This window comes from Struthio camelus, chromosome 7 (genome assembly GCF_040807025.1).
Source record: "Struthio camelus isolate bStrCam1 chromosome 7, bStrCam1.hap1, whole genome shotgun sequence".
Classification (NCBI taxonomy): domain Eukaryota; kingdom Metazoa; phylum Chordata; class Aves; order Struthioniformes; family Struthionidae; genus Struthio; species Struthio camelus.
This window is the reverse complement of record NC_090948.1, coordinates 25,736,393-25,762,502: the sequence shown is the minus strand read 5'-3', so window position 1 is coordinate 25,762,502 and position 26,110 is coordinate 25,736,393. Positions and strand designations below refer to the sequence as shown.

The following is a 26,110-nucleotide window of genomic DNA, read 5'->3' as shown; positions in this document are numbered from 1 at the left end:
CACCATATTTCACCCTCTGATAATTCTGGACTGCCAGAAATTTTTGTTCATCTTTTAAAAATGTAGCTGCTAAGTGAGATATCATGCCAACTGAGCTAAGAAACTAAGATGACTCTCTTGCTCCACTGCAACCAACAACATTCTTTATGCAATATTTTCAACTGACGGTGGCCTAAGAGCAAAACTGGATATTTCCAAAAGCTCAGCTAGGAGTTAATCAGCTCTGATGGTCTTTCACTGGGAGATGGGTGCTTAACTCACATTCACAGTGAGACTTCCCCTGAGTTTTCCCTTGTCCCGTACACAAGCAGTCCCACAGAAGGTGAGGAGAACTTTCAGGCATCCTAGAAATGACCTACTATTAAAAGTGTATAAACTAAGCTGGATGATGTTAGGAAGTGATTACAGATGTAACCATGCCTGAGCGGAAGAACATTTTAGGGAGAGAAGGTAGGTATTGTCAAGCGCCTGGAAATAGTAGCCTCCTCACTCAGCTTTGCAGTGATCTGAACAGGATGTATGACCACAACTGAGTAGTGTTTAGTGGAGATATTCATAATTGTACTCATGAGGTTGGGCACCTGCCTGACAGAATAATCTAAAATCCTTTAAAGCCATTGGAAGGATTTCCATTGACTTTGATGAGCTCAGTATCATACCTTAAGTATTTGCATGTTTGGGTTTAATTTTGTAAGGCTAATTTAAAATCCCATTTATTAGGAATAGAGAAGTACAGTATATGGTATTAATGACCAGCTTTTAAAAACTATCTATTCACATTCCTTCATTTTCAGGTAATGCTGAAAGTTCATTTTCTGCAAATGAAGCAATCTTAAGTAGAGCACACAAAACAATCAATCTTTAGAAACTCTGGACTAAATTAAAATAAAGTTAAATAAAGAGATCTGTGGCCTCAGTTATTGCTCTTGCTGGAAAAACAAGGGGTACATAAATGAATCAAGAAGGAAGCAAATACCGTATTTTCTAACAGGAAAGAAACCTATGAGTATATGTAATAAATACCCACATAACATCATAAAAATAGCTCTCTCAAGTGCTGTCATTGCATATGCCAAGACACATATGAAACCATTTAATTAGTGGTAAAAACTGAATAAGCAAATTATAAAAGTTTTACATTGGAAATACTCATTTTCTCGGTCTAGGGATTGCTACTAAAAGCTAGCACTTTCTAGAAGTTATCAAATTATCTAATATAGCACGGGTTTTTCTTATACTAAGAATTCAATATGGTAGAATTTGAAGTCCTATTTAAACTATAAATTTGTGGAGGTAGACATTGTCTCGCTTTATGAATGCAGGCAACATCTATATCTCTCACTCTCTTTTTTCTTTTTTTCTTTTTTTTAATCTTTTCTTGATTTCAAATCCATAGCTCTCAGAGGCAAATAGCCTAGTGGAAAGTAACATGGCTGAAGAGATTAAATACAATACTGGTCAGCAGGCTTTCTTGAGTTTTAAGCACAAGTTACTGTCTCTAGTCTTGCTGAAACCTCCTTGCTGCAGTTTTCATGTTTGTTAAGTAGGACCAATATTAACCTGTCTCTCAGAGAAGCAGACTTGGAGTGCAGAAATGCTACTGTCTGTGTAAAAGCTGGGGATTATAACAGAGAACGTGTTTAGCTTGGGAGAGGGGTTCCTGAATATAGAGATGAACCCACTCAATTTCAATTGCTGCATATGGGGCTTTTTTTTTTTTTCCTATTACAACAATTAACCTCTTAAAAAAGAATTAGCACTGAGTTTACATGTTGACTCTGTAGACATTGGATAATTGCTTTAAAAAACCCATCTATAGTCCAGGAAATTACATTTCTCCTTTTGCTTCTAAAATTACAAACTTCTGGCTTCCCAGCTGGTAATGCAAGCAATCAAAATCAGGTCTCTTGAGTGCAGTTGCATGACACACATGAACAACAATCTCATTTTATAAAGAATTAACCCACAGCCAGCCATGTTAACCACTTCCAATTCCTGCCACAAAGCCCTTCTGAGCAAGACATTGTAGTTCCTGTTTTGCATAGGTAGTAACATATTGGTTAAGCAACATCATAACTTCTCAGAGCCCTACCATACCAAAGCTCACTGACAGAGGGAAAGACTTTGGATTAAAACACTGAATTTAAACTCAGCAGCTCTGGCTTCATTTTTCTGTCTTTCTTACAGAGTTGCTATCAGTAAGTCACTTAACCTCCCTGAGTTTCATCTTCTCTTCTGTGGTATAGGGACAATTATACTTCCTTTGACTGTCTTTTTTTATCTGGAGTATAAAGAAAGTGACACCCTTCCCCCACCAATCTCAGCTACGGCATCTAGGCACTACTGTGATTCTAATCAGTAACAACATTAACAACTGTTAAAATAGAAGGACCTACTTTGATTTGGAATTTCCTTGATTTTATCTGGTTAAAATTCTCTTCCTAATTTCCCTGTTTTTTTCTTTTTGACAGAAGGTAGCAGAAAAGGAGCTACTTATTTTGGGCTGATAATTCAGTTCTTAAAATACTCCGAGTATAGGATCATAAAAGTAAAGCACAGAACATGGATCCATAGGTCCTAATGAGCAGAAGTTGGCTCACTTCTTTAGCTACGGTCACTCCCTACAGCACGTGTTCTGTAGAGCTTAGATTTAAAGATGTCCTGCAAATGAAAAGTCCAAAATGAGTGTGGTTCAAAGCCGAAAAGCCTAAAGGCTCCACCTCTCCTGGGTGGAGGTTCCCTCAATACCTCCCCAGCATTTCAAACTGCAGGCCTTACTGCAGTCAGGCAATTTTTCTTGAGATTCAGACTAAATCTTCCTCTGCTGAGTTTTAAACCATTATGTCTCTTATTTAGTCCCAAATCAATTCTTCTCCTTTCTTAGTGTTTACTGCAAATCATTATCCAGGGTAAGCAACTGCCATCTCTTTCACCAGTAATCGCTTAACTAAGCAGTAGCCACTTTTTTTTTCCAGGTCCATTTTGAAATATTTCTTAGCTGACAGATTCCAATGAACATCATTTTCAGTTATGTCACAGACTGTCATTCAGTGGGTTTTGTACTACAAAATCTAGTCTGGGAAAAGGTTATTCGTATATTTAGAAGACTAACTTTGCCAATGTATGTATATATTTGTGTTTGAAAGTTCTAGACTGACAGCCCTTCAAAACCAATTGCCTTCTCTTGGGACGAAAAATGAACCTCTATTTCACTTTGATTTGAGAACTGACACCACTGTGATCTCCATCACAAGTCTAGCAATATTAAGTGTGTTGTTCTTTACAGGAGTGACTGATAGAAGTGAGTGACTACATGTTGACCCAGGGAGCAGAGAGGGTTGCAGGGGCTTTGTTTGTTTGTTTGTTTTAACCCCTCCCTCCCCCCATTTTCTGGGGAAAAAAAAAGCTTTCAGACATTACATGATCCTTATGGACTCAAACAACAGCCAATTTCAGCAGCATCTTATGCTTTTCAAGACAGCTTTATGATCTGTTGAAGCTTATAATAGGATTTTTTTTAGATCAAAAGATGTGACAGACCACAAAATGTGCAGTGAAGAAATAAAACCATTCCTCACACACACACACCAAGAAACACTACTACTACTAAGGTTCCCCTTACAAAGGTGTCTTTAGCATGAGTCCAGAAAATTGGCAGTCCGAACTGCACTTATACTTCAAAGACAGACAGCCCTCTGCCAGAGACAAAAAGGCTGTCGTCTTCTCTCATGGTGACGGTGACTTACACTGGAGCATAGCAGTCATTGAGAGTTCAGTAAAAAGGAAGGCTGCATGTAATGTACTGCTAAATCGGGGGACATCAGAGGGACTGAGAAAAAGCTGGAGCTGGCAAGTTCCCCAGGACTTGTACCTCCAGACAGCGGTTCTCCTGCTCTGCACAGGCCCCTGTGGCAATGCTGAGCTGAGGGTGCTCTTCCAGCAACTGTTCTAGATCACCAACCTTCTCTGACAGAGTGGGAACCCTACGGCTATCTTTAAGAAGGTAGAATTTTTATCTCCCCTTGCTAGACACCTGAAAACCAAAAAGGCTGAGCTCCTCAGAACCATGTGTATAATTTTCAAATCTCTAATGAGGGAGAATATGAAACTCAGGAGGCCCTGAGTCTAATTCACAGACAAATTCCAGCTCTTGTGACAAAGATAGATGAATTTTCATCCATTCATGGGAAGAAAAACAATTTTAGGATCATGCAACTGAATTGTTTCTAATTAATTCATGATCAATATTTCACACTGCTGAAGAAGGTTCTGAGGCATTCTAGAAGAAATCCTTCATGTGACACATTCTTCCTACTGATAGCATGGGGCATGGGTGCTGAGTCACTATTTCCATCATTAACAAAATTTCTTAATAGTTTGTAACTCATCTCTTAATTTCATCTTTCTATTGCTGGGCACATATAGTGAGTTGTCAGTATAGCATCAGGGAGCAGCAAGGGCCAGCTGCCCTCTAAGGGGTGGGGAGTTGGGAGCCAGCAGGGCCCCATCCCACAGTACCTGAGCAAGGCAAGCAGGGCAGACCCAGAGACCACGGCCAGGTTCCACCAAGAGTCAAGATCACCAGGTAAAGTCACAGTGATTTGGCAGGTCTGAGGTTAAGCCAGGAAGTCAATCCGCAGGTCAGGATCAGGTCCAGTGATTGCCAGCCAAGTCCATGGTGACACGGCAGGTCTGAGTTCAAGCCAGGAAGTCAGCTTGCAGGTCAAGGTCCGGATCAACAGGGTCCGTGGCCAGGTACACATTCAGCAGTGACACAGGTAGAGACTGGTACTCCTCATATTGAGCTGAAATGGGGTTCCTGGACCCACAAACAGGGGTGTGAAAAGGAGCCCCAGGTGAGGCTGGTCAGGGCCATTAAGGGCTATTAGTGCCCTCGGGGCCCTCACCTATAGATGCACTGTGTTTTCAAGGTGTTTTTTTAGAAACAAATGTCATGAAGAGTGCCATACCTTTGCCTGCTGCATAGAGCAAGATTTTAATATTACAAATAATAACCTGATCCTATAAATGTTTGAATGTGTCACCGAGATCCTGTCACATCCTGGGTGAGAAGATACTGTGCGTTTGCACTGATGAGGCTATTTCAGTATGATAAGCTGCACTAAGTGGGCTCAGTTTTGCATCAGTGGAGTGTATTTGCATATTGCACTGAAGTAGGAAAAAAAAATCCTCCATATTGCAAGAGTTTGCCATCCACAGAAATACTACTGCAAACATCTATGTACATGAGCAGTTCCAACAAAGTCAGTACTCCTCTGTGAAAGTGCTGTGTTGGGGCTAGCAAGAGTAAATTAAAGGGTCTGTGACTTTTTCAGTTTTTTGGAGGCTCCCTGGAAAACTCATTCATATGCTTTTAGGACTTTTTGCAATTTCCATTGCCTTTTGATCTAGAAAATTACACAGGGAAAAGGAGCGACAAATACTTTTGGCTAAGAGAATTCAAATAATCTTTTGGAAGATTCATAATTAGAACCAACCTTAAGTTCCAAAGAAGAACTAAATATTCCCCTTCTCTTTCATTTCAGTCCTTAAAGAACCAAATATTCTCTTTCTCTTTCATTCCAGTCCTTACTATACACTTTCTTGTTGAAGGGGGACCTGGAAGAGAGGTGCACATTTCCATTCTATACAACACTTTTTTCTATCAGCTGCTGATCTCCAGTTTTTTTTCAGTTCAGAGCTTTTTCATGTGGTAGATTTTTAAAACCAACAGAAGCCCCCAAAGTAGATCTTGCATTTCATATTCTATGCTGCATTTTACAGTTCTGTCTTAGAATTCTTCCATAAATCCAATACAGTCTTATTCCTAACTTAATCCAACTATTGTAGGGCAGGATCTTGAAAAGCTGGCACTACATTCAAAAAAAAAAAAATCTAAGCATGCGACTTTTATATTAAAAAAACCAAACAACTTAACACGTGTATAGAACTATACATACATGCTTGTTCATACATATACATACATACCTTAATGTAGTGACGTATTATTATGGTTTTACATATAAGCCATTAAAATAATATTAGCAAGACAAAACAGAGAATTTACCAGCAAAAACTGCAATAACAAGCTGAAGATCAAAATTAAAATCCTCAAGCAAGTCGATAACAGAGTCATAACATTAACAATTTCATTCTGCTCCTACAACATTTGCATAATTTCACTGATTTATCTATAAAAGAGATTTTTTTTTTTTCTTGTGGGTAGATCCTAGGGCTCCAAGATTGTTTCTCCAACCAGATCCAGGCTGGGTCTTGTTTGACTGGAGTGGAAATGTGCCTTTTGCGGATACACTTGTAAGTGCCAAGTCTGAATAAGAGACTTGCCACCTCCATTCAAACAGCAGTTCTGACAGAGATCTGAACCCGACTGTGGGAAAGTCCTTGAGGGATATGTTGTGCCCTTGAATTTCAGTAGAATTTCCAACAGAAACTGATAGCCCAGTATAACTGTTCTGGTCTTTCTAGACCATCCTCCAAATGAGGCTAACAGTAATGACCTTCTTCAGAGAAGCACAATGCAGTTTAGCAGGGCAGCGGCGGTGCAAACTGAAGCATTACCTGCAGGCAAGTCAGTGGTAAGGAATTCATAAACAAAGTTACCCATAAAGTGAGAATGCAACACTAACAAAAATGAAGTCATTGTAAACTGTGTTTATGCATGGATAATTAATACAGTAAATAGAAGAGAAGAGAAGGCAGGCAAAACATTGCTTTGGTGAACGGTGAGGAAAAACCTGTCAGGAATGGGTGTCAAATATACCCTTTGTCGCTTCACTGTGGTATGCTGCAGTGAAATAATCAAAACAAATATGCAGATCCCAGTTATGGGACAAGGTCTTCTTGCAATTTAGTGCTAAGACTTCTCTGGCAGTTTGTTCTGCGGAACCCAGTTTTTGCAACATGCTGCAACAGGCCGAGAGCTCAGATTCCAAGTAAGACCCCTACTCCAACTGCTGGGTGAGCATGTGTAGCTCTGAGGGTACAGGAGCTGCCTTATACCCTCTCAACAGAGATGCTATGAAATTGCTTTCCTGTTTAAACCTGTGCACATACAAAAAGAGTTTGTTTGTTTTATTCGTCTTTGACTGTAACAATATGTGCTTCATTTCTGGCTGTTCAGCTTTTGCGGTTTAATATTTATGACTCTATGCCTTGGGCTTCCCAGGTGGTCATCCATCTCACATGGTGAGCTGGTCAGATAGGGTCTTCTCCAGCCCCTGTCCACCAGCACGGTGACCAACATCAGCAGGTGCTGGTGACCGTGGCCTCATGATTTCCTCAGTCTCCATAGAGCTGGAAAAGCCATTTGCTGAACCACCAGGCAACAAGCAGCAGTTATATTTGGCAAATCTCAATCCAGAAGGGAAGATTGTGGATTTTTAAAGCCAGCAGTGTCCATTCTGCATAACATAGTAACTTTCTGACATATTCCTCCATGGCTGAGCAAGAGCAAGCGCACAGAGACAAGGGCTGTGTAAGGGGTCTGAGAGCACCCCCCCTTCTTGGAGGGCTGGCTGCTTGTGCTCAGGGCCAACACAGAGATCATGCAGCTGAGGGCTGCCCCCTTTCTTTAGTGACCTTAGAGAGATCTCAGCCTGGCAGCTCCTTCCCATGGGATCTGCTTTTAAGCTGAGCCTCTGCTCTACTCTGCTCTGGGAGCTGCAGTTCCTACTGCCTTGTAGTCATGCCTGTGCCTGGCCATAAGCCTCATCGCCCAGGACCTGGACCCTGACCTGCAGATGATTTCTCAGTCTGACCTCAGCCCTGCCTTATCACTGTGGACTTGCCTGGCAATCCCCAGGCTGTGTCTGACCCATCAAACCCGTCCTGCTCCCCTGGCCTGGGGGCTGTGGGACTGGGCAGCTTGGTGAGACGCCTGCTCTGCCAGCTGTGGAATCTCCCTTGGCTCCCAGCTTGTCTCCCCTTGAGGAGTGGCTGCTCCCTGACAGGCTATTCCTTTCAAAAACTCCACAGCTTTTAAAGACAGTTATTGTCTCAGCATAAATGTCAATCCATCTTCCTTCACAGAAGAACAAAAAACAGTGGAATCAGCCAGGAATCAAACCCAGCACTTACACTACTGAACCATGGAGGCAGCAAAATTAGTAATCTCATATTGTTTCCTCTCTCAGCAGTGAGGAGACAGTGCTAGAAACTTTGAGAACTCTTTTTCTCACTCCTCTAGCCTTTATATACCTGCATGACCGCTCCAACTAGAGACATCCTGGAAACAAACATCATTAATTTGTGAAGTAGAAGAAAACAATGTGTATGAGCAGTGGCACTTATGACTCTTGCAGTTCTATGGATTTGTCTGCTACATGCCCTGCTCTGCTGCATCCTCACCAAGCCCAGCTAGTGATAGGGAATGCCAGCTGAAACCTTTATCACCCTGGCACCACAAAGAATATCACAGCTCCAGCAAGTGTCATGAGTCTAAAATATCTTCTTCAGACAGTGAGTCAGAAGGATTCCAGCGAAGCTGTGGCTGATACGACAGGTAAGCTTTCCCCTGCTTTCCTCTCATGCTTTCTCTCCCAGCCCCTCATCAGCTGCTTTTGCTGGAGGACTAGGATCTGCTCCTGAAGGAACTCTTTCTATGCCTATGGCAAAACTGCTGCAGCAGCTGCTCAGACCTTTTCCTGTCATTGGGCTGTGATACAATCCTGACTCTACCACACAGAACTGCTGTGAACCCCAAAGAGGTCAACACTGATTAGGAGGGATGACTGGCTGACTGGCTGGCAGGCAGCATGACTGACTAAGCCTGGTTTCCTTAGGAACTCAGCCTGAGAAAGTGACAAAGTAAGAGCATGTGTGTTCTGCTAGGCAGTGAATAATCCATTAAAACTCTTAATTAAAAATTTAAACATGTGTCTGCTAATTACAACACCCTTCTCCTGCCCTCAGAAAACAGCAAATGAGCATGGCTGCACACCTGTCTATGTGTTTATTTCCTTAGGATGCTGCTCATTTCTTCAGCAACCCAAATACCAGCTCAGGTAGCAGCTGCCATTGTAAAAACATTCTGCGGAAGAGCAGGGACAAATATTTCCTCTTTGGTAATGACTGGCAAAACCATTCATGGGAATTCTGCTCACTGCTGCTGCATGCCCTGGATTTGTTGATGTTTTTCTTATTTTTATGTTGATATTACTGGGTCTTGTCTCCCAGACAGGGCTATTTAATGCTAGCAAAGCATGCTTTGCTGACCAGCCACCTGAAGATCTGTGAAAAGACTGGGTAAATGGTTTAAAAAGTACATTAGACGGGTATGACAATGAATAAACCCAAGGTCTGTAAACTCAGAAACTGCATATAAAGGTCTCCCAAGACTCTAGACCATCTAGAGATTCTCAGTTTTGCAGGGAAAATGTGACACTTCACATTTCAAACATACAGGGGGTGAGGAACTTCAACAGGGTAAAGGGACACCTCTGATTAACAGTTGTCTGTGCAAATGAGCAGTCATAGCAAATGAAACTTGCTTCTCCCTCTGCGAGTTACCCTGCAGTGAATCTCCTCAGCTATATGTAGCCTCCTCGGCCATTCTGAGCTGGCTAGGTTGCAGTCACTTGACATCAGGCCATCAGCCTCTGAGTTGGTAAGGCTGCTTCATTCACTGCGTAGAGGAGTAAGATCATGTTCAATATCATTGTTGTTGTTTTTATTTACTAGAGTCCTTAATTTGACAGAAATTAACCAAATTCTGGCAGAGAGTGTATGCCTCTGTGCATTAGCATAACAGTGCTGAACTGTAGTGGAACTACTGGGTGAAAATTGACTACCTAATTTCTGAGTTCTATCAAAACAGATAGAAAGGAGGAGGCAGATAGGTACGAGAGCATGTGTGTCCACTAACACATATATGGTCACCTTCACCAGATGTTCATCCCATATATTGTCCCTGAGCCCTGCCTGTGTAAAGACACAATGTTTGTACCACAACCTGCTGAACCTCTTGGGAGAGCACCCAGCTGGGATGTAGGTTTATTTCCCAGGGGGTTAGGAGCCATTCTGGTGCTGCCCAAGGCCTGCTCAAATTCATTCTTGAAAGGGCTCAACAGACAGCAAGAATGTCTGAACCCCCACAACCCCCAGTACTGTGCATCACTGTCAAAGCACTGTCTTGAGACTTGATGACCCTCTGAGATTCTCCCTGAAGTGATACTTTAATGCCTTCACTAATTATTTTAAAGCTTCACAGTTGACTAGAAGACATACTGGAGAAGGTTTCATTATCCTCAGAGGCACAGATAAGGAAATGTTCACCCTGCTACTGAGCTTGCCATGGTGAGTCCATGCTCTGCAGTCACATCCATCTAAGCCAGCTGTACTCAGGCTACCCTGTTCAGGGACTGCCAGAACCACTGAACAATTTTTCGTGTGAATTGAAGCATCTGCTATTACAGGGTAAACAAAGTAACTGTTCTTTCCTTTAAAAAAATGCTCATTTGTTAAAAATCTGAATTTATGAGGCCGTATGGCAAATCTGAGGGCATGTGAAAACCCACGCAAGGCAGTGAGGTTAGTTGGCTCCAATCAGAAACACCAGGGCCTGGCAGGCCTGAGCTCTAGTCACTGTAGAGGCACCCAAGATCCAGATCTGAAATTCAAAAATTGGCCTGTCTTTATGGGGATTCAACTTCCAGTCCCTGAGCTGTGTCACTGTCTGAAATCCAGAGCTCATTTCTGCTCCTTTTGCTTTTTCCTAACTTGCCAGGAGGGTGATATGTGCATCTACGTGGTCTGCTGGCAGGACTCTATCGTATTATGCTGCCCTGCTCCACAAACGTCACGATAATGGTACTGGCGGATGGTGACTCACAGCAAGACAACTGTCTGACATGGGCTCATGCGCGCCTAAATAGCCACAAGTCACTTTTGTTACGGTTGATATTCACTCTGCTGACCAGATGCCAGGCTGGGCATATCCATATTGTTTTTGCCCACCAGAACAACTGCAGCAGCAGAGCAGTTGCCCCACAAAGGCAGGCTGAGCGCTTACCTCATGTGCACTCTCTGTTCCAGATGAGATGGTGCGGAGCGCAGTGAGGGAGCCACGGCACAGGCCACAGTGCCTGGGTTTCTGTGGGGGCAGTGTCACTACCCTTTGCACTGTGGTGAGGGAGAAAAGCACCCAAGGCTCACACCAAAACCTGTCCAAGCTGGGAGTGGATGGATGCGTCCCCAGCTGAGCTCCCCAGACAAAGCCTGATTGCTTAGCTTTTGTGCAGGGGTGCATTTAATCCAGAAACAGTAGCAACCAAAAGGTCATCTCACTAAGCAGCAAGATCATCTACCACTTGGGAGTAGCTAGAACTGTTTACAAAACGTTTTCACACTTCAGCAAGGAAGAAGCTGCATATTTCTGATTGCGGAGCAGAAGGCAGGCCTATAATAATGCCTCATCTTTATCCAATCATTCCAAATTATTCACATGAAAGATCCTGTTTTCTCTCTTGGACTTTAATGAAGCTCCTGTTGAACCAATTATTCACTAGCTATTCATGTATTGTCAAAAAGGAAATCACAGAAGCTTTGTCATTAGAAATAAGATTTGATTGGCAAGGCACATGGCTTTGGGGTGGGTTTTCCTCTTCCCCTTTTTTGCTCTAAAGCCATAGCTTTTAGCTGGCAATTTCCACTTTTATAATCTGATGAAAAGTGATAAAATGCATCAGACTGCAGTACTCAAATGAGAAAACACTCCAGATTAGTAGGAATATAATTATGTTTTTCATGACATTGATTTTTTATTTTCTAACTGATACAAGTAAACAACTGAGTGTGGGGGGGGGGGGGGGGAGAGAGTGCCGAAAAACAACATTTAGACTTTAGTGAGATAATTAACTCAGCAATTAAACATATTTTGTATTCAGCATTTGTCCTCCATAGCACACAGCATATGTGACGTTTGTCCTTTATTCAAATTCTTGCTTCTTGCAATCTTTTTTTGTCAGTAGGAGTGGCAGCCGGCAAGAGTCCTGTCTGAAGGCCCACTTCTATGGTGCTTTGCTTTTAAAAGATGAATATTCACAGCTATGGTTTGGAAGGGAAAAGGTGGTCAAAAAGAATCATTAAGCTGAGCTAAATGAGCAGAATTGAGAGGTGAGAGATCAGTGCAACAGGCATTTGTGTCTATTTCCTTTTTGTCAGTAGAGCTGTGGAGGGGGAGAAACTCAAGCCCCTGGTGATCCTTGGCTGCTCTGTACACCACAGAGCTTTATCCAGCTGCAAGGTGCCTTGTGCTCCAATCTCATTCAATATCACAGTGTCGGGATGGACTATTACATGGGTAGATTATATCTGAGGAAAATTAAAGACCAAGATTTAAAGACAATTAATGAATAGAGGCTAGTCCTTTGGTAGGCTGCCTACTGGCGCAATACAGAGTTGATATCTCACTACAGGCATGAGACATGAAAAGCGGCATAGGCACAAGATCATCAGCCAGTGGATCATTACAAATCACACTGGTCTTTTTAGCAAGGAGTAGTTCTCTAATTCCAGCATCAGTTCAGCAAGAGTGAATGAGTCTTCCGGGAAGCTGGTGTCTTAGAAGGTAGAAACTGGGACACAGGAAAGATGTCCACCCCATCACTGCCCCATCTTCATCACTTCTAGAAAAATGAGGTTACTAAGAAAAAGTTACAGGGCTGGGTTAAATAAAACATACTACTTGTGACTTCATAGGCAGGATCAAGAGGGACAGGCTAACACTGTGTCAGGCACAGGTGCACAGACATGTCATGCAGAGGATGTTCATGATGGTAAAGGCAACTTGTGCACTTCAACACAAACCACAAAGCTGTAGCTGGTATGGTGCAAATTAATACCCAAAGACACTACTGTTCATCTTTTTTCTTTGAGACAACAAGATGTGAGGCTTCGTTTCAGGGCAGAGCTCTGAGCCTCAGGGGAACTTAAATTCCTACTCTGTGACACTCCACCTGTATTCCAGTTTAAGCAGCTGCTGCTGGGGGTGGAAGGGCTAAGTTCTCAGGTGACATAAATTTCTATAGTAAGTGTATTATGACAAGTCATACCAAACCTGTGTCTCCCATTCCTAAGCGTGAATTTAGCAGGTTACCTGCCAAAATCTTGTTTCTTGCAAGGGAACTTGCTTTGTCCCAAAACACCTTGGTGCATAATAAACATCAAGCCTCAAAAGGTGGGTGAAAATTGTGCTCAAAACAGAGCTTCACAATTTAACCAGGGACATACAAAATGGACAAACCTCAGTAAACTCAGGCTTTTACTGCTAATTTTAAATGATGAAATGCATCATGTGTGTATTCATGATACATACCATGTGACTGGAGCACAACCTTCCCTAAATCCAGAGTGTTCACCCTGTGTAATCTATGGCCATTTCCAAAATACAGAAGTTGCACTGATAAATGCTTTGCACTATCAGGCATAAAATGTGTTTGTTTTTGTACTGACCTTGGGAGATGAACAGAAATCTACTTTGTCCTTACCCTGCAAGACAGCCACAGCAGCTGGCTATGCTTTAGGACAGGCCAGACTAAAATAGGTTTATCCACATGATAGGTTTATATAAACACCCGAGAAATTCTGCAAGCTATCTAACTGTATTATTTTGTGAGTTCTACTAATAGTTTTCCCAATAGGTGATATCCCTGAAACTATCGCAAAATTGGATCACTAATTTCATCTATAATTTGATGATCCAGAGAGATGACAGCAATCTAATTTTGGGGAAAACCCATTGTGATTGGTAACTACTCCGAGCCCTTAAAAAAAAACCTCAAACCTACTCTTTTTGTGAAGATAACTGTGGACAGAAGGTGTGATGGTGGAGAAATACTGCAGGAGAGAGAGAAATCCAATGGAAACAAATGGTTGTGTAGCTTAAAGGAAGCACTGCCCAAACTGCAGATGAGCAATACGGGAGGGTTTAGTGCAATATCTATCACAGGTATTAATATGAAGACAAGAAATTGAAGGAGCCATCATCAACTTGCAATCCAAGTCACTTTAAGAAATTGAGATCGCAGTAATTTAAACCTTACCCACGAATCACCTTGCTGATGATTACAGATTGTGCACCTTTACTTGCATATTTGTTCTTTTTTTTCGCTCCTCTTGCATTTCCGTGAAAGCTGAGTACCAGCAAAGGCGACAAGCCAGGCAAGAGCCTTTCCCCGCCTCTGCCCCAGCTTTGGGCGGCTGAGTCAGCCACCCGCCCCTTCCTAGCTTCTCTCTAGAGCCAACAGAGGCTCCTGCAGAGTATTTCAGGAGTCACCACCCAGCTCCCCACTCTGCCTTGTCCCTGGAAGGAGCCCTGTCTCCAGCGGCTGCAGAGAGAGAGCAGGGAGCGTTGGCCTTGGAACCACTCACCTTTGGTACGCACAGCTGTAAAATGAGAACGAACAGCAAATCTATAGGGGAAGAGGGAAACTGGCTATCCCCAGGGCCCCAAAAAGCGGGTACAATCAAAATACAGCTATTTTTAACTACAGTGAAGTAATGTGTTACTACTAGCATTGCTAAGAACAAAAATAGGTAGAATGAGGGAGGATTTTTCAAGCTGAATCTGTTTCTTGAAATACTCTCTCATACGCTATTATTATTCCACAGTCATACTTCTTTTGGGGCAATATTTTACACTTGTGTTAATATCCCCATGGCACCATAGACAGCAAGGCTGTCCAAGCACAGAATTTGTCTCACACTCAGTTTAGGAGTCCTTCCACTTTTTTCAGTGCATTTATGCTGCACTACTGACTTGGATATTTGAGCCAGAATGATGACAATGCTTTTTTTTTCTTCATTCCAGCCTTTACTCAAACTCCTCTGCAAACATCACTAGGGAGTAACAGAGCCTTGGAAGGCAGAGAGCCGAGCCAGAGCTTGCTGGTGAGTGCATGGCAAAGCTAGGACTAGAAGACAGACATACTCGATCCTTCTTTCATTTGAGAAGCAGCTCAGGTCGACATCGCTCTGAACTTTGGAGACGATCTGCCCGCTAAGCTCTAGCACATTTATGATTTGCGGGTTTCTAGTCTGACTTGGCTTCATTTTTTAACTTTTCATTTTCTTTTTAGGGCACCAAACTGTTCAGTGGGTTTGGCAGCTGACGGCTATTAACTGTCACACTCCAATAACCAAGGGATAGTTACAACAGCATTAAATATTTGCACTGTGCAGCAAGGCTATGCTTCATCTCAGTACACATGAATCCTATGCTCTTTTCACACTGGAAGGAGACCCATCTTATTGCTATTCAAATCTATCTGTGTCTCTCTTCCCATACTGTCATTACGCATGCAAGGCTTGTCAGTGCCACTGACACAAACAAAAGCTCCTCCTTTATACCAACACCAGTGACACCTGAAAAAAAACAAGACACAAAAGACTTAACCGCGTTTTAAAATTATGTTTATGCTTATTGCATGTCTTTATAAGAGTATCTCGCCTCACATGCACGGGTGCTCTCCCTCTTGCACAGGAGCAGGGTGTAGACAATTCTGTTTGAAAAGTGGATTTTGGCAACTGAGGTCTGTTCATTTTGTATGTCCCTGGTTAAATTGTGAAGCTTTGTTTTGAGCACAGCTTTCACCCCAACATCTTAACTGCCATTTTAAAATCTAATCTTCTAGGAAATATCCTACTTAGGCACTCCTTGTGGTCTGCTTTTAAAAAATAAAATTTATTTTGGCCTCTGCAGGAAGCATTTAAAGCACATAATGAATAATGTTTGACATTATTCACAGAGTCAGTTAGCAGTCATTTTAGATTAACAACACCGCTCAGAAAAAACCTTGCAGGGGATTAAGCCAAGGGAAAGATGCTTAGGTGCTAACCTCTGAGCCAGTCGGTTGCTGAACTATCCACAATAGACATAACTATCTCAGAAGGTCTTAAGTGTGAGAATTATCTTCAGGAAGAGAACAATGAGTTAGTGAGATATAAAACAATAGGGTCATGCTCTAGCACAAGCAGTTAGCACTGCACATGTTCACTTTCCATTTAATCTGCAAGACTTTCAAACAGTAGCCGTTGGTGCCCAAATTAAGATATCCTCTTTCCCTTTGATCTTATGTAAAAACTAATGAATTGTATAATCTCCAACACCTCTGAAATCCCGCTGGTTAAAAGAAACTATCCCTACCTTTCCCATGCCTGTCTCAACTCACTAAATGGGAGCTATATTTAACAACAGGCCAGTCACATGCTCACTGAAAAGGAACAGCACAAGGATCTGTAATCCTAATGCTCTGGAGCTGTGATTGCTATAAATCCTTTGCAGAATGATTTCCTTTAAATCCCAAACATATCATCACACTTTTAATTAACATTTCCTTATGAAAACTGTGGATAAGACCCTTTAAATTAAAGATTGTTCCCATACTTGTCATCTTAAAACAGTGTGCATTTCTATTGTCATTTTCATGTAGCATATTTTACAGTACAGCTTTTTTTTTCTTCTCTTTCCCCTCCTTTTCCTTACCTCTCTTAACCCCTAAACAAGCAGTAATGACTAGCACTATTTTTTACTAGCGCTGGTTTTTTAAGGGTAAACAAACAGTTTGAAATCATTTCATGCGCAAAAGGGGCAATCAAAATAAGTAAAATGTCAGCAGTGAGTACAGGTAGAGATGTGACTGATACTGCCCTACTTAAATTCTTACCACCTTAATCTCTTGAATTTACCGTCTTCTTGAGCTTACCATCTTATTTACAGAGAGAAAGAGGTTTAGAGAAAAAAGTGATCTGCCCAAAATCACAAAGTGAATCACTTGCAGAAATGGAAAAATAACCTTTATTTTCTGATTCCCAGCTCTTATTCTTTTCAGCTCTTTAGTATTTGGTTTTCTGAATAACTGCCTATTCCTTGCCCGTATTCGATTGGATGGATTTCTAATATTTGTTTTCCTGAAAGTACCCCAGCTAAGAACTTTGTGTTTGAATGATGGCTCAAGCTCAGCGACAGACTTGCTTCACTTATCCAGTCTGGGATTTGAGGCAATGGGAAATGTAACCAGCAGACAATTCTTTCAATTATGTGTGTTTCAGGAAGCTCAGTTTTCTAACATGCTTCTGCATGGAAGAGGTTGGTAGAGGACAAATAGAGATAAAGAATATTTGTGAGAGAAAGGATTAAGGATGGCACCGTTCTCCATTATATAGACAAAAACCCCTTCATCAGTGAGAAGCAGAAAAGAATGCTGAAAAGAATTCTGAATGAAATCACCAGGCAATCTGACAGTACAGCTTGAAGTTACTTAGCGTGATTTGGCAATACATTTCTGAGTATGCATGTATTATCCAAGAATACCCATTGACAGATATTGGAGAAATAATGAATGGCTAAATAGAGTAGGCCAGACTCTGATGCCCTTCCATGAATTGGGCAGTAGTTTATTCCTCAACTGCTCCCACTGGCTTCAAATTATGCTCTATAGCTGACACTCAGAGCCAAATGTCAGGAGTCCAAGCTCACCAAGCACATCAGTGGAAAAGCTCAGAACAGAACCTCTGACGTGATACTCTTGCATCTTGAACTGGAAACAAGAAATGGCCTTTTTTAAGGCTTAACAAAACAGAACAAAACAAAACAAAGGCCTTTAAGGCCTTTTTTCTTTTTTTTTAAAAGTCTGTCTTGTGGACTCTAACATATCTCCCTTCCTTTATAGTAGTTATATTGTGTTTTAGTTCCACTGGTAAAGAACACTTACATATTTAACATATTTACATTCTATTTTAAATGAGCCGTAGTTGTCTGGCTAAAACATGGATGAAGTTGTTACAAAAGGAATGGAATGCGTCACTGATGTAGAGCAAAGGGAACAGCAGATATACCCACTAGATCACATGTATTTTCCTGACAGCCAGCCAAATACATGCAGTAAGCATGGTGTGATATGTGTCCATACATCAATAGCATGAACTGCAAGACATCCTTCCTCTGCCTGTCAGATTTTCTTGATTAAAATATATCATACCTATACACCAAGTTAAAGAATTAAAAATTAATGACATGTAAAAAATGACATTCTTCTGACCTACCTATAAAGCCTGCAGACCATGCATACTCTAGCCTCTTTCAATTGTTTGCTCTTCCATTTTTACTCCAGTGTATTCATTCCTCTCCTTGTCTCCTATGCTAGAAAGTGGTTATATCTCCATCTCAAGAACATAAGAAATGTAAAGCCCAAAGCCCTTTGAGAGTAGTACATGGGGAGAAACCAGACAAGCACAAAAGGTTTATCTCCACACAGGTGCTAATGAGTAAGTCCATAGGTAGACAAGACCTGTACATGCAACCTTCTGTAGCTATTGACTGTGAGACCAAAAGGTCTAACGTAATTGTACATGGCTTTATTAGCCAAAATACAGAGCGTGTGCATATTTCTCTGGCACCACTTAAGCCTGAGTCCTTTAAGAACAGATTGTACTTACAATGCAGTGATCTTCACTCGAGACAGTGGAGCTCCAAGGGGATTCTCAGAAGCAGCTGGTTTGAAGCTCCTTAATATTCATGTAGGGATTCCACCATGTGGCCTTTAAGAAGACAGAGCCTGTTCTCCTACTTATTAAACCAGGTATTGGCCCAAGAGAAGAAGGGAATCAGGCCTTGATTGCTCCCCATGCTCCTTGCAATGAGTTGTACTCCTGCACGTCTCCCTTGTTCCATGCTCTGCAGTCAAATGCAAAGCCTACAATGACTTGGCCTTCTCTGATGAACCCTTGCCATTAATTTTTCATCTCTGCTGTGCACAAGCACCACACTGATGACTAAAAGAACCACCTCCTTCCTTACTCTTGAGCTCACTCCTAGATATCCGGCTGGACACTGAAAGTCGCAGATAAAATGTTGAGATCTATCATATACTGTGGGTTGAGCATCCCCTTCTTCTCCTGTTTCAGTAAGATACTTGGAGGAAAGCCAGATACATATCAACAAAAAGCCAGGAGCTACTGTATGACAATTTTTTATTTATCAGTATCAAATTACATAGCAAAGTAATGAATGCAGTGTCAGATCGCTGTAAATACAAACAAAATCCACTACATTGCTTAATTATCCAAAGTAAATTAAAAGTTTAAAAATGTGCGTTTCAGAGATTCCGTTTGGCATATCCTGTCAATATATCCTGCATAAATATTTCTGTACCTCATTTTCACTATGTGTACCTTAATTAAATACAGCCTCTAAAAAGCTTACATTGAGGAGATAGGATCTATCCATACGTCTGTTTTCATCATCAACTCACGCCTCTGCCCTGAAATCACTGAAAGTACCTATCTTCTAGCTCACCTGACAGATGAATGTGAATTTACAGTACAGCAGCCAGAACCTGCTCTCACATAGTGCCAAGAGACCAAAGCTGGATTCCACATCAGTGGCAGAACACTTAATACATGTCATCAGCTTTGGATCATGTCCTGAAATTACCGACAAAATAGCTATTCACTTTCATGGGAGCTGGGCTGGATCTGATGGCCAGATCGTGTACACTAAAACATGTAAGGAAATTCCTGGGATATTCACACCACTGTAAACACTAGTGTGACTCCACTGATTTACAAAGAACTATTCCTGGATTACAACATTATGAGACAAAAAAGGCAGGTCTGTTGATTTCACGTGAGTAAGTTGAGTAGGATTTGGCCATAGCTGGACACAAACTACAGATTCGAATAGAAGTACTTTAATAGGGTTAATCAGTCTCATTTACATGTGACTTCCTTACAAACTGTGTAAATAGAACAATTCTTCCAGGCTGATGAGAGAATAAGCTTCTCTTAGCACTGTTTCCCAAAGTTAAGACTTGTGAGACATACAGTGGTATGAAAAGGAAAATATCATAGAAATATGTATTTTGTTTAGGATAAAATGAACAGAAGTACAGAAGCGTTGATGCAGGTAATTGGAAGGGTGAGGAAGGGGAAGGAGGAAAAATTTAGGCAGCTGTCCCATGGCAACACGGGATTTTCTCTTGATCCCTCTGATTCACCAGTATCAGTGGAAGTCGGGCTTCTCTGGGAAAGTGCAACCTGAACGCTTGATAATTACGCTGGCTGCATAATGTCCAGCTCGGATGCACTCGGTCACTGGCCGGTCATAGACGAGCTGTGAGAGAAAGCCTATGAAACAAAGCAGTAGAGAGAGAAGGAGGAAAATGGTTAGATTAGGTTTTTGAGTGTATCAGAGTTTGTCATATGGCACAACATTGAAATACTGGCCTAGCTGCATGTACACGAGTACCTGACTGCAGCTTAAATTCAGCATTGTTCTGAAGTGCTCTGCTAATTAGCGTGCTGCTGCTGTTATTTTTACCTGAAGTCTCCACTTGGTAGCTTCAGGCAAATAAAGATTATCAGTACTAATCTTCATTAGTGACCTCAATCTAAATGATTTTACCAGAGTTATTCCTCTCTCCTTTCCCCCAAATACTCCTCTAAAACCTCAACGAAACAGCTTTCTATGTTGAAGAGACCCTTCTGTTCATACTGGTTACAGCAACAGCACCACATAACTGTCACTGCAAACTTTTCTCAAAAAAAAGGAAAGGCACAAAACCAATAAATGTTATCTTTATTCACAGTTACAGGTGTTCACAACAAAAATCAAGAGAGGAACTTTTATCTGATCAAGAAAGTTGTCCCTGATCAGTGGATCTTTAACCGAAGACTTCAGAAATAGTGGACACCTCTCACCACAGATATCTAAGTAAACAGCAAACTGTCTGAAGAGCTAAGCACCTCTCAGAATCAGGAATTTGGATAACTGCTTTAGCTACCAAAACCCTTAGCATGCATGGCTTACAAAACCACAAATCACTGGGAGCTGAGTGTCTTGGAAAGCAGGCAGACAGAACCCCAGAAAGTAGATTATTCATAGGCACCTGGAAAAGCTAAGCACAAGTGGGACCCGAGATTTTATGGATTGAAACATTTTTGAAACACTTTGTCTTGACTGAAACTATTGTGATCAACAGCGTGATAGAATTTAGGGCAGAGGTGAAATACATCTTTTAAATTTTGAAGAGGTGAAAAGGAAACTTAGCATCTTTCAATTTAAAAATCAGTTCTGTCATTTTAGAGGTAATATCTTATTCACTTTTATCTTCAGTTTTAACATGTTTAAGAAGCATTTCACCTCCTTGTCCAATCACAAAAGGAAAGCCAGGCTTGCCCAGGTAAGTCAGAAACCTAGCAAGCTGAAACATGCTTTTCTAAAGCTTGCATCCACCATTTCAAGTTCCTGCGCCGTGCTCTGACAGCCCTTGCTGTTCACAGTACAAATCTAGTCTTGAAACTATGTCTCTCATAGGTAATATGTAGCTCATAGGTACCAATTTCTGACATATTACAAATTTTGATTCAAAGATAATGATCCATTTTGCTATAGCTTTCTTTTGATAGGGTCCAAGACATTTTCTCTGTTCAGCTTGGTTACTATTGGAATAAACACACTACGTTTCCTTGTGACGCTTGCATTTAACCTGTGTTTCTTTTCTAAATGTTTGCTTCCGCGTGAAATATTAGAGCATGTTTACAGAACAGGACAAAAAGATTTAGGAAGAGTGTTGCCAGCAGGTCGAGGGAGGTGATCCTGCCCCTCTACTCAGCCCTGGGGAGGCCTCCCCTGGAGTACTGTGTCCAGTTCTGGGCTCCCCAGTACAAGAGAGACATGGCCCTGCTGGAACGAGTCCAGTGGAGGGCTCCAAAGATGATTAGAGGGGACTACAGCATCTCTCCTCTGAAGGAAAGGCTGAGAGAGCTGGGCCTGTTCAGCCTGGAGAAGAGAAGACTGAGAGGTGATCTCATCAATGTGCACAAGTATCTGAAGGGAGAGTGTCAAGAGGATGGGGCCAGCCTCTTCTCCGTGGTGCCCAGTGACAGGACAAGAGGCAATGGGCAGAAACTGAACCACAGGCAGTTCCATCTGAACCTGAGGAAAAACTTCTTTCCTGTGAGGGTGACTGGGCACTGGAACAGGTTGCCCAGAGAGGTGGTGGACTCTCCTTCACTGGAGATATTCAAAACCCGCCTGGATGCGACCCTGGGCAACGTGCTCTAGAGGACCCTGCTTGAGCAGGGGGGTTGGACTAGATGATCTCCAGAGGTCCCTTCCAACCTCAACTGTTCTGTGATTCTGTGATTTTTCTTATGTAGTAATATTTGTGGCTTGAAAATTAAAAATCATATAAAATATGAAAAATAATGTTACAGGTTAATGAGGCATAATACTGTTGAGCAAAAGAGCCTGTTTTCATGAATTACCAATATCTTTCTTGGCTCCTCAGTCATGACCAATAGTGAAAAGAAGCCTAGCTGATCTATAGAGTCTTCTCTAAACTGCACTGAATGAGTGAGGAGTTTGGCGTTAAAGTCAAAATTACTAAATCGATAAATCAAATACTTTCCATTGGAATAGGGAGGCAATACAAAATAGGTGTTCTGGTCAACAACCAGGAAAAATTTTGGATGTTTCTGACATCAGTAGTTTTCTAGAGAAGCCTGAACCACATATTTGCTGGGATTTCACAGATATTGACTGACATTAACTGGGAAAAATGACTTCTGAACCAACAAATCTTAAACCCATAAACATAAGTGGAGAAGACAGGAGTTTTCAGTACACAAAGATGAGAATGTGAACAGCAAGCAATTGTGCTGTGAATGCTATCACTGATGGCAGTCAGGGGATGACAGACAACCCAACTAGGGCAGGATGGTCCAGTTGTAATAGTTGGGTAACAGTTGAGAAATTCAAACAGCATGCCTGGCAGAAATCTGACCATTTCTGAATAACGAGATGAAAATGGTCTGCTCTCCATTAAATTAACATGCATTCTTAGAAGAAACTTTCTTGGATACACAGAGAATGTCAATCACTAAATTTCAACTGCTTGGGAGGCAAGAGCTTGCCAGTGTGCTTCTGGGTGGTTAAAACTTGAGAACAAGTTGTAACCGTATGTAAAATGAGACTGCTAAGACAGTCCATTTCTGACTCAGTAAGTACAGAAGACGCACTGGGCAGGCCTCCAAAGGCAATCACAAGGCTAAACTTTGTGCAGAGCATGAATTCAGAGAGGGGTTTATACAGGAATGAAAAATTGTCCTCTATGGTTATGACCAAGGCATCAAAAATATATGAAAATGAGGAAATCAAAGGAGCAAAGGACCATATGACATTAAGCATTTTTTAATACAAACTAGACTGAGACTGTCACCACCTCCCAAGCTCAAAGTATTTTCAAGCTAGTATGTATCTTTTGCCTTCAGTGAAGCTACTTCTTATTTATTCTGATCTAAGTGAAAGCAGAATCAGGTGAAAAAACATCCTGTTCTAATTGGGGATAGAATGAGAGATCTCTGGGATTTCAGAGTGGTGGAGAAATGACATTAAGTGCTGCTGTCATGTATGAGATATGTAGAATCTGCAGTGGGGAGTTTGCCCTCAAACCATTCTCTTGTCTGTTGAGTTTCTCTTAAAAGCTATGTATTTCATAGATGAAATAGAAATAGCAGTATCTGACACAATATCGCATTGAATGACAATACAAACACACATATCACAAACACAGCGCTACATCACATACTAAGACTAGGCAGTTAGCAAAGCAGACCCCGAGGGAACACCAGGAAGCACTGTTGTTTGAGCAGAGAAACAAAGAGCTCCATCAGGTTGGCTGCTTTAGCTGCAGAATGTTCTTTTTAGTTAATGCAATAACAAACAATATGGTCAGAACATCATTCAGTGTTCGCCTGCTCCAGCGTGCAAGGTACTGTAATGCAAACCCCAGGGATCATATTCTCGAGGCATGAACTCAGATCTTCTAGTTCCAGTTGAAGAAGTTGCTGCCCCATCTGCTTTTCACTCTCCTTCTTTTCTGCTTGTGTAAACTGATGCTCTGTCAAAACGAGCCAGATTACTTTAAACAGTAAGCTGTTTAATAGTAGATCTTAGCTAACTCAGCTGATTTCAACTGAAGAAGGTTTGTGAGTACTCAAACAAATAGCTCTACCAGCAAGCAGGGCTACAAAGGGAGGAGTGATAAGCAGCTGAAAGCAGTAATCTCTTTAAGGTGCCATGACTGGAAAGGGAAGAGGATAAGTGAACATGGCTTCAGCCTTACTCCACACCCCTTGTTCACCCCTTATGGACCAAAAGGGCAGGGCTGAACTGTGATGTTGTATCATGGGTCTGGACTCACAGAACCAGATCATCCCAGCGCATGCTAGAGTAACTCAGCAACTATTTTAACTTATGCCAGGGCCTGAGCTAGTTCCCGGCTGTCACTGGAACAGAACACAAAAAGTAGTACGCTTTGGCTATACAAGACAATATAACTTCAAATATTTTACCGAAACAACTTCAGACAATTTTGTTTACCATATTCCATTTGCATTTATTCTGTCCCTAGCATTTCTACACTGCTGAAGCTGTGCAGGGTATTACATGGATTCTACACCACCCTCTTCACACTGGAAAACAAAGGCAGGAATCAAACTCAAGGCATTCTCTATAGTCTGCCTCCTGCCCTGACATCCAAAGTGTTTATGGTGTGTGGTGTATAAGAAATGGCAGTTACAGGATGTCTACCACGCCACCTTGCTGTAATTAGCCACATGGGTAAGCTTTCAGAGGAGACTGGGATGCCTTTTCTCCTCCACAGGCACAGACAGCCAAGTAACCAACTTGCACCTATTCACGATAAGAACTTCTTTGGAACTGTGTCCGATTCATCCCACACATTCAGCAGTTTCCTAGAAAGCAAAGGCAACTTGGCTTGAAAAGCTGCTTTATAACTTAGAGTGGTACAACTCACAAAAAGAAAATGTATTCACATTCCCAGGTGTCAGAAGTGATTATGAGACACCAACAGCTATTTTTGGCCCATAATTATTTCTTGTAGAGAGCTGCAGGCTCTCTCAACTGCTCAAGAGAGGAAAGTGTCTCTGAAATCACTTTGCTCAGAAAAGAATGCCAGAAATAATTGAGAGTTAATCTTTATTATCTCCGGTTTCCATACTACACGTGCTCAAAGACAATGTTTATAACCACTAGTTCTGCAAACAAAAGAGGGGACAGAAAAGTCAAGTTGTTTTCTTCCTTTTTGTGCTCACCACAAAATGAAAAGTTCTGTAAGCCAAGTGTCAGAAGTGGTGCTTGAGCCTCAAAATCCAGACCTAAATCAAGGTCCTCACTGAAATCAAGACACATCTCCTTGGGGGTGTCAATAGAACTCTGAAAAGGCACAACAAGACAGTCCACTGACCAACACAAACGTCTTTACTTGGTTACTTTTAAGAGCTGAGTAGCACTTTAAAATCATTAAAGCAGAACCGAGTTCATTTTCTTACGGTCGACAAAACAGACATTGCAGAGGTAACGCTCACTGAACTCAGCGATTTCTTTGAAAGTTTTTTTTCCCAGATTATCAGTGGCAATTCTGAATGAGTGCCTAGTGCTAGTGCAATTGGATAGGAATGCAGGAGTCCAAGAGCTGAGATTTTAAAACAGTTCTGGTCTGCTTCAGTAATGGTTTAACAACACTTAAAAACAGCTCATATTGAAGCCAAATGTTTCACTTCAAATTCTACACTTGACAATTAATTTTAATGACTGTTAATTACTAATGCTGGCTGGCAATCCGTTTATAGTCTCTGACACCCAGCTCCCCCACTAGTAGTCTTTCTGCAGTCTCTCTCACACTTCCAACCTTTATAAAATGCCCATGGAAAAATTAATATTTTTTTCTTTACATAAAAGAGATGAAAGCAGGAAAAAAGCAATTATCACATGCATTAATTATAAACAATTGCAAGCTGACCCCAAGTCAGAGCATTGTAGCCCCTCAAAACACTTTTTGCTATGTGATGTGATGTTCCCAGACAACTCTCCTCTTCCAGGTGAACCCAAAAGCACCTAATGTAATCCATGTGAGCCAGGACATCCATTCAGCAAAACTGTCTCAGCCACAGAAAGGATCACGAGCAGCTGAGCTGCTTCCTCTATTTTTGTATTTAAAGTTTTTACAGCTTAATTTGTGAGCTGTTTTCCTAAAATGATGTTCTTCCACCATGGAGGACAGTTACAAGC

The 26,110-nt window shown here is 41.6% G+C and overlaps 1 protein-coding gene across 4 annotated transcripts in view; it reads right to left on the bottom strand.

The window, feature by feature from the left end:
• Positions 1-18,970: 18,970 nt before the first annotated feature.
• The window catches only part of ADK (adenosine kinase), a 307,780-nt gene continuing 300,640 nt past the window's right edge, over positions 18,971-26,110 (bottom strand). For all 4 annotated transcript variants that reach the window (XM_068950470.1, XM_068950472.1, XM_068950474.1 and 1 more), the window contains one exon: positions 18,971-20,142. In XM_068950470.1, coding sequence (XP_068806571.1) covers positions 20,018-20,142 — 125 coding nt within the window. In that variant the 3' untranslated portion in view covers positions 18,971-20,017. The remainder of the gene's footprint in view (positions 20,143-26,110) is intronic.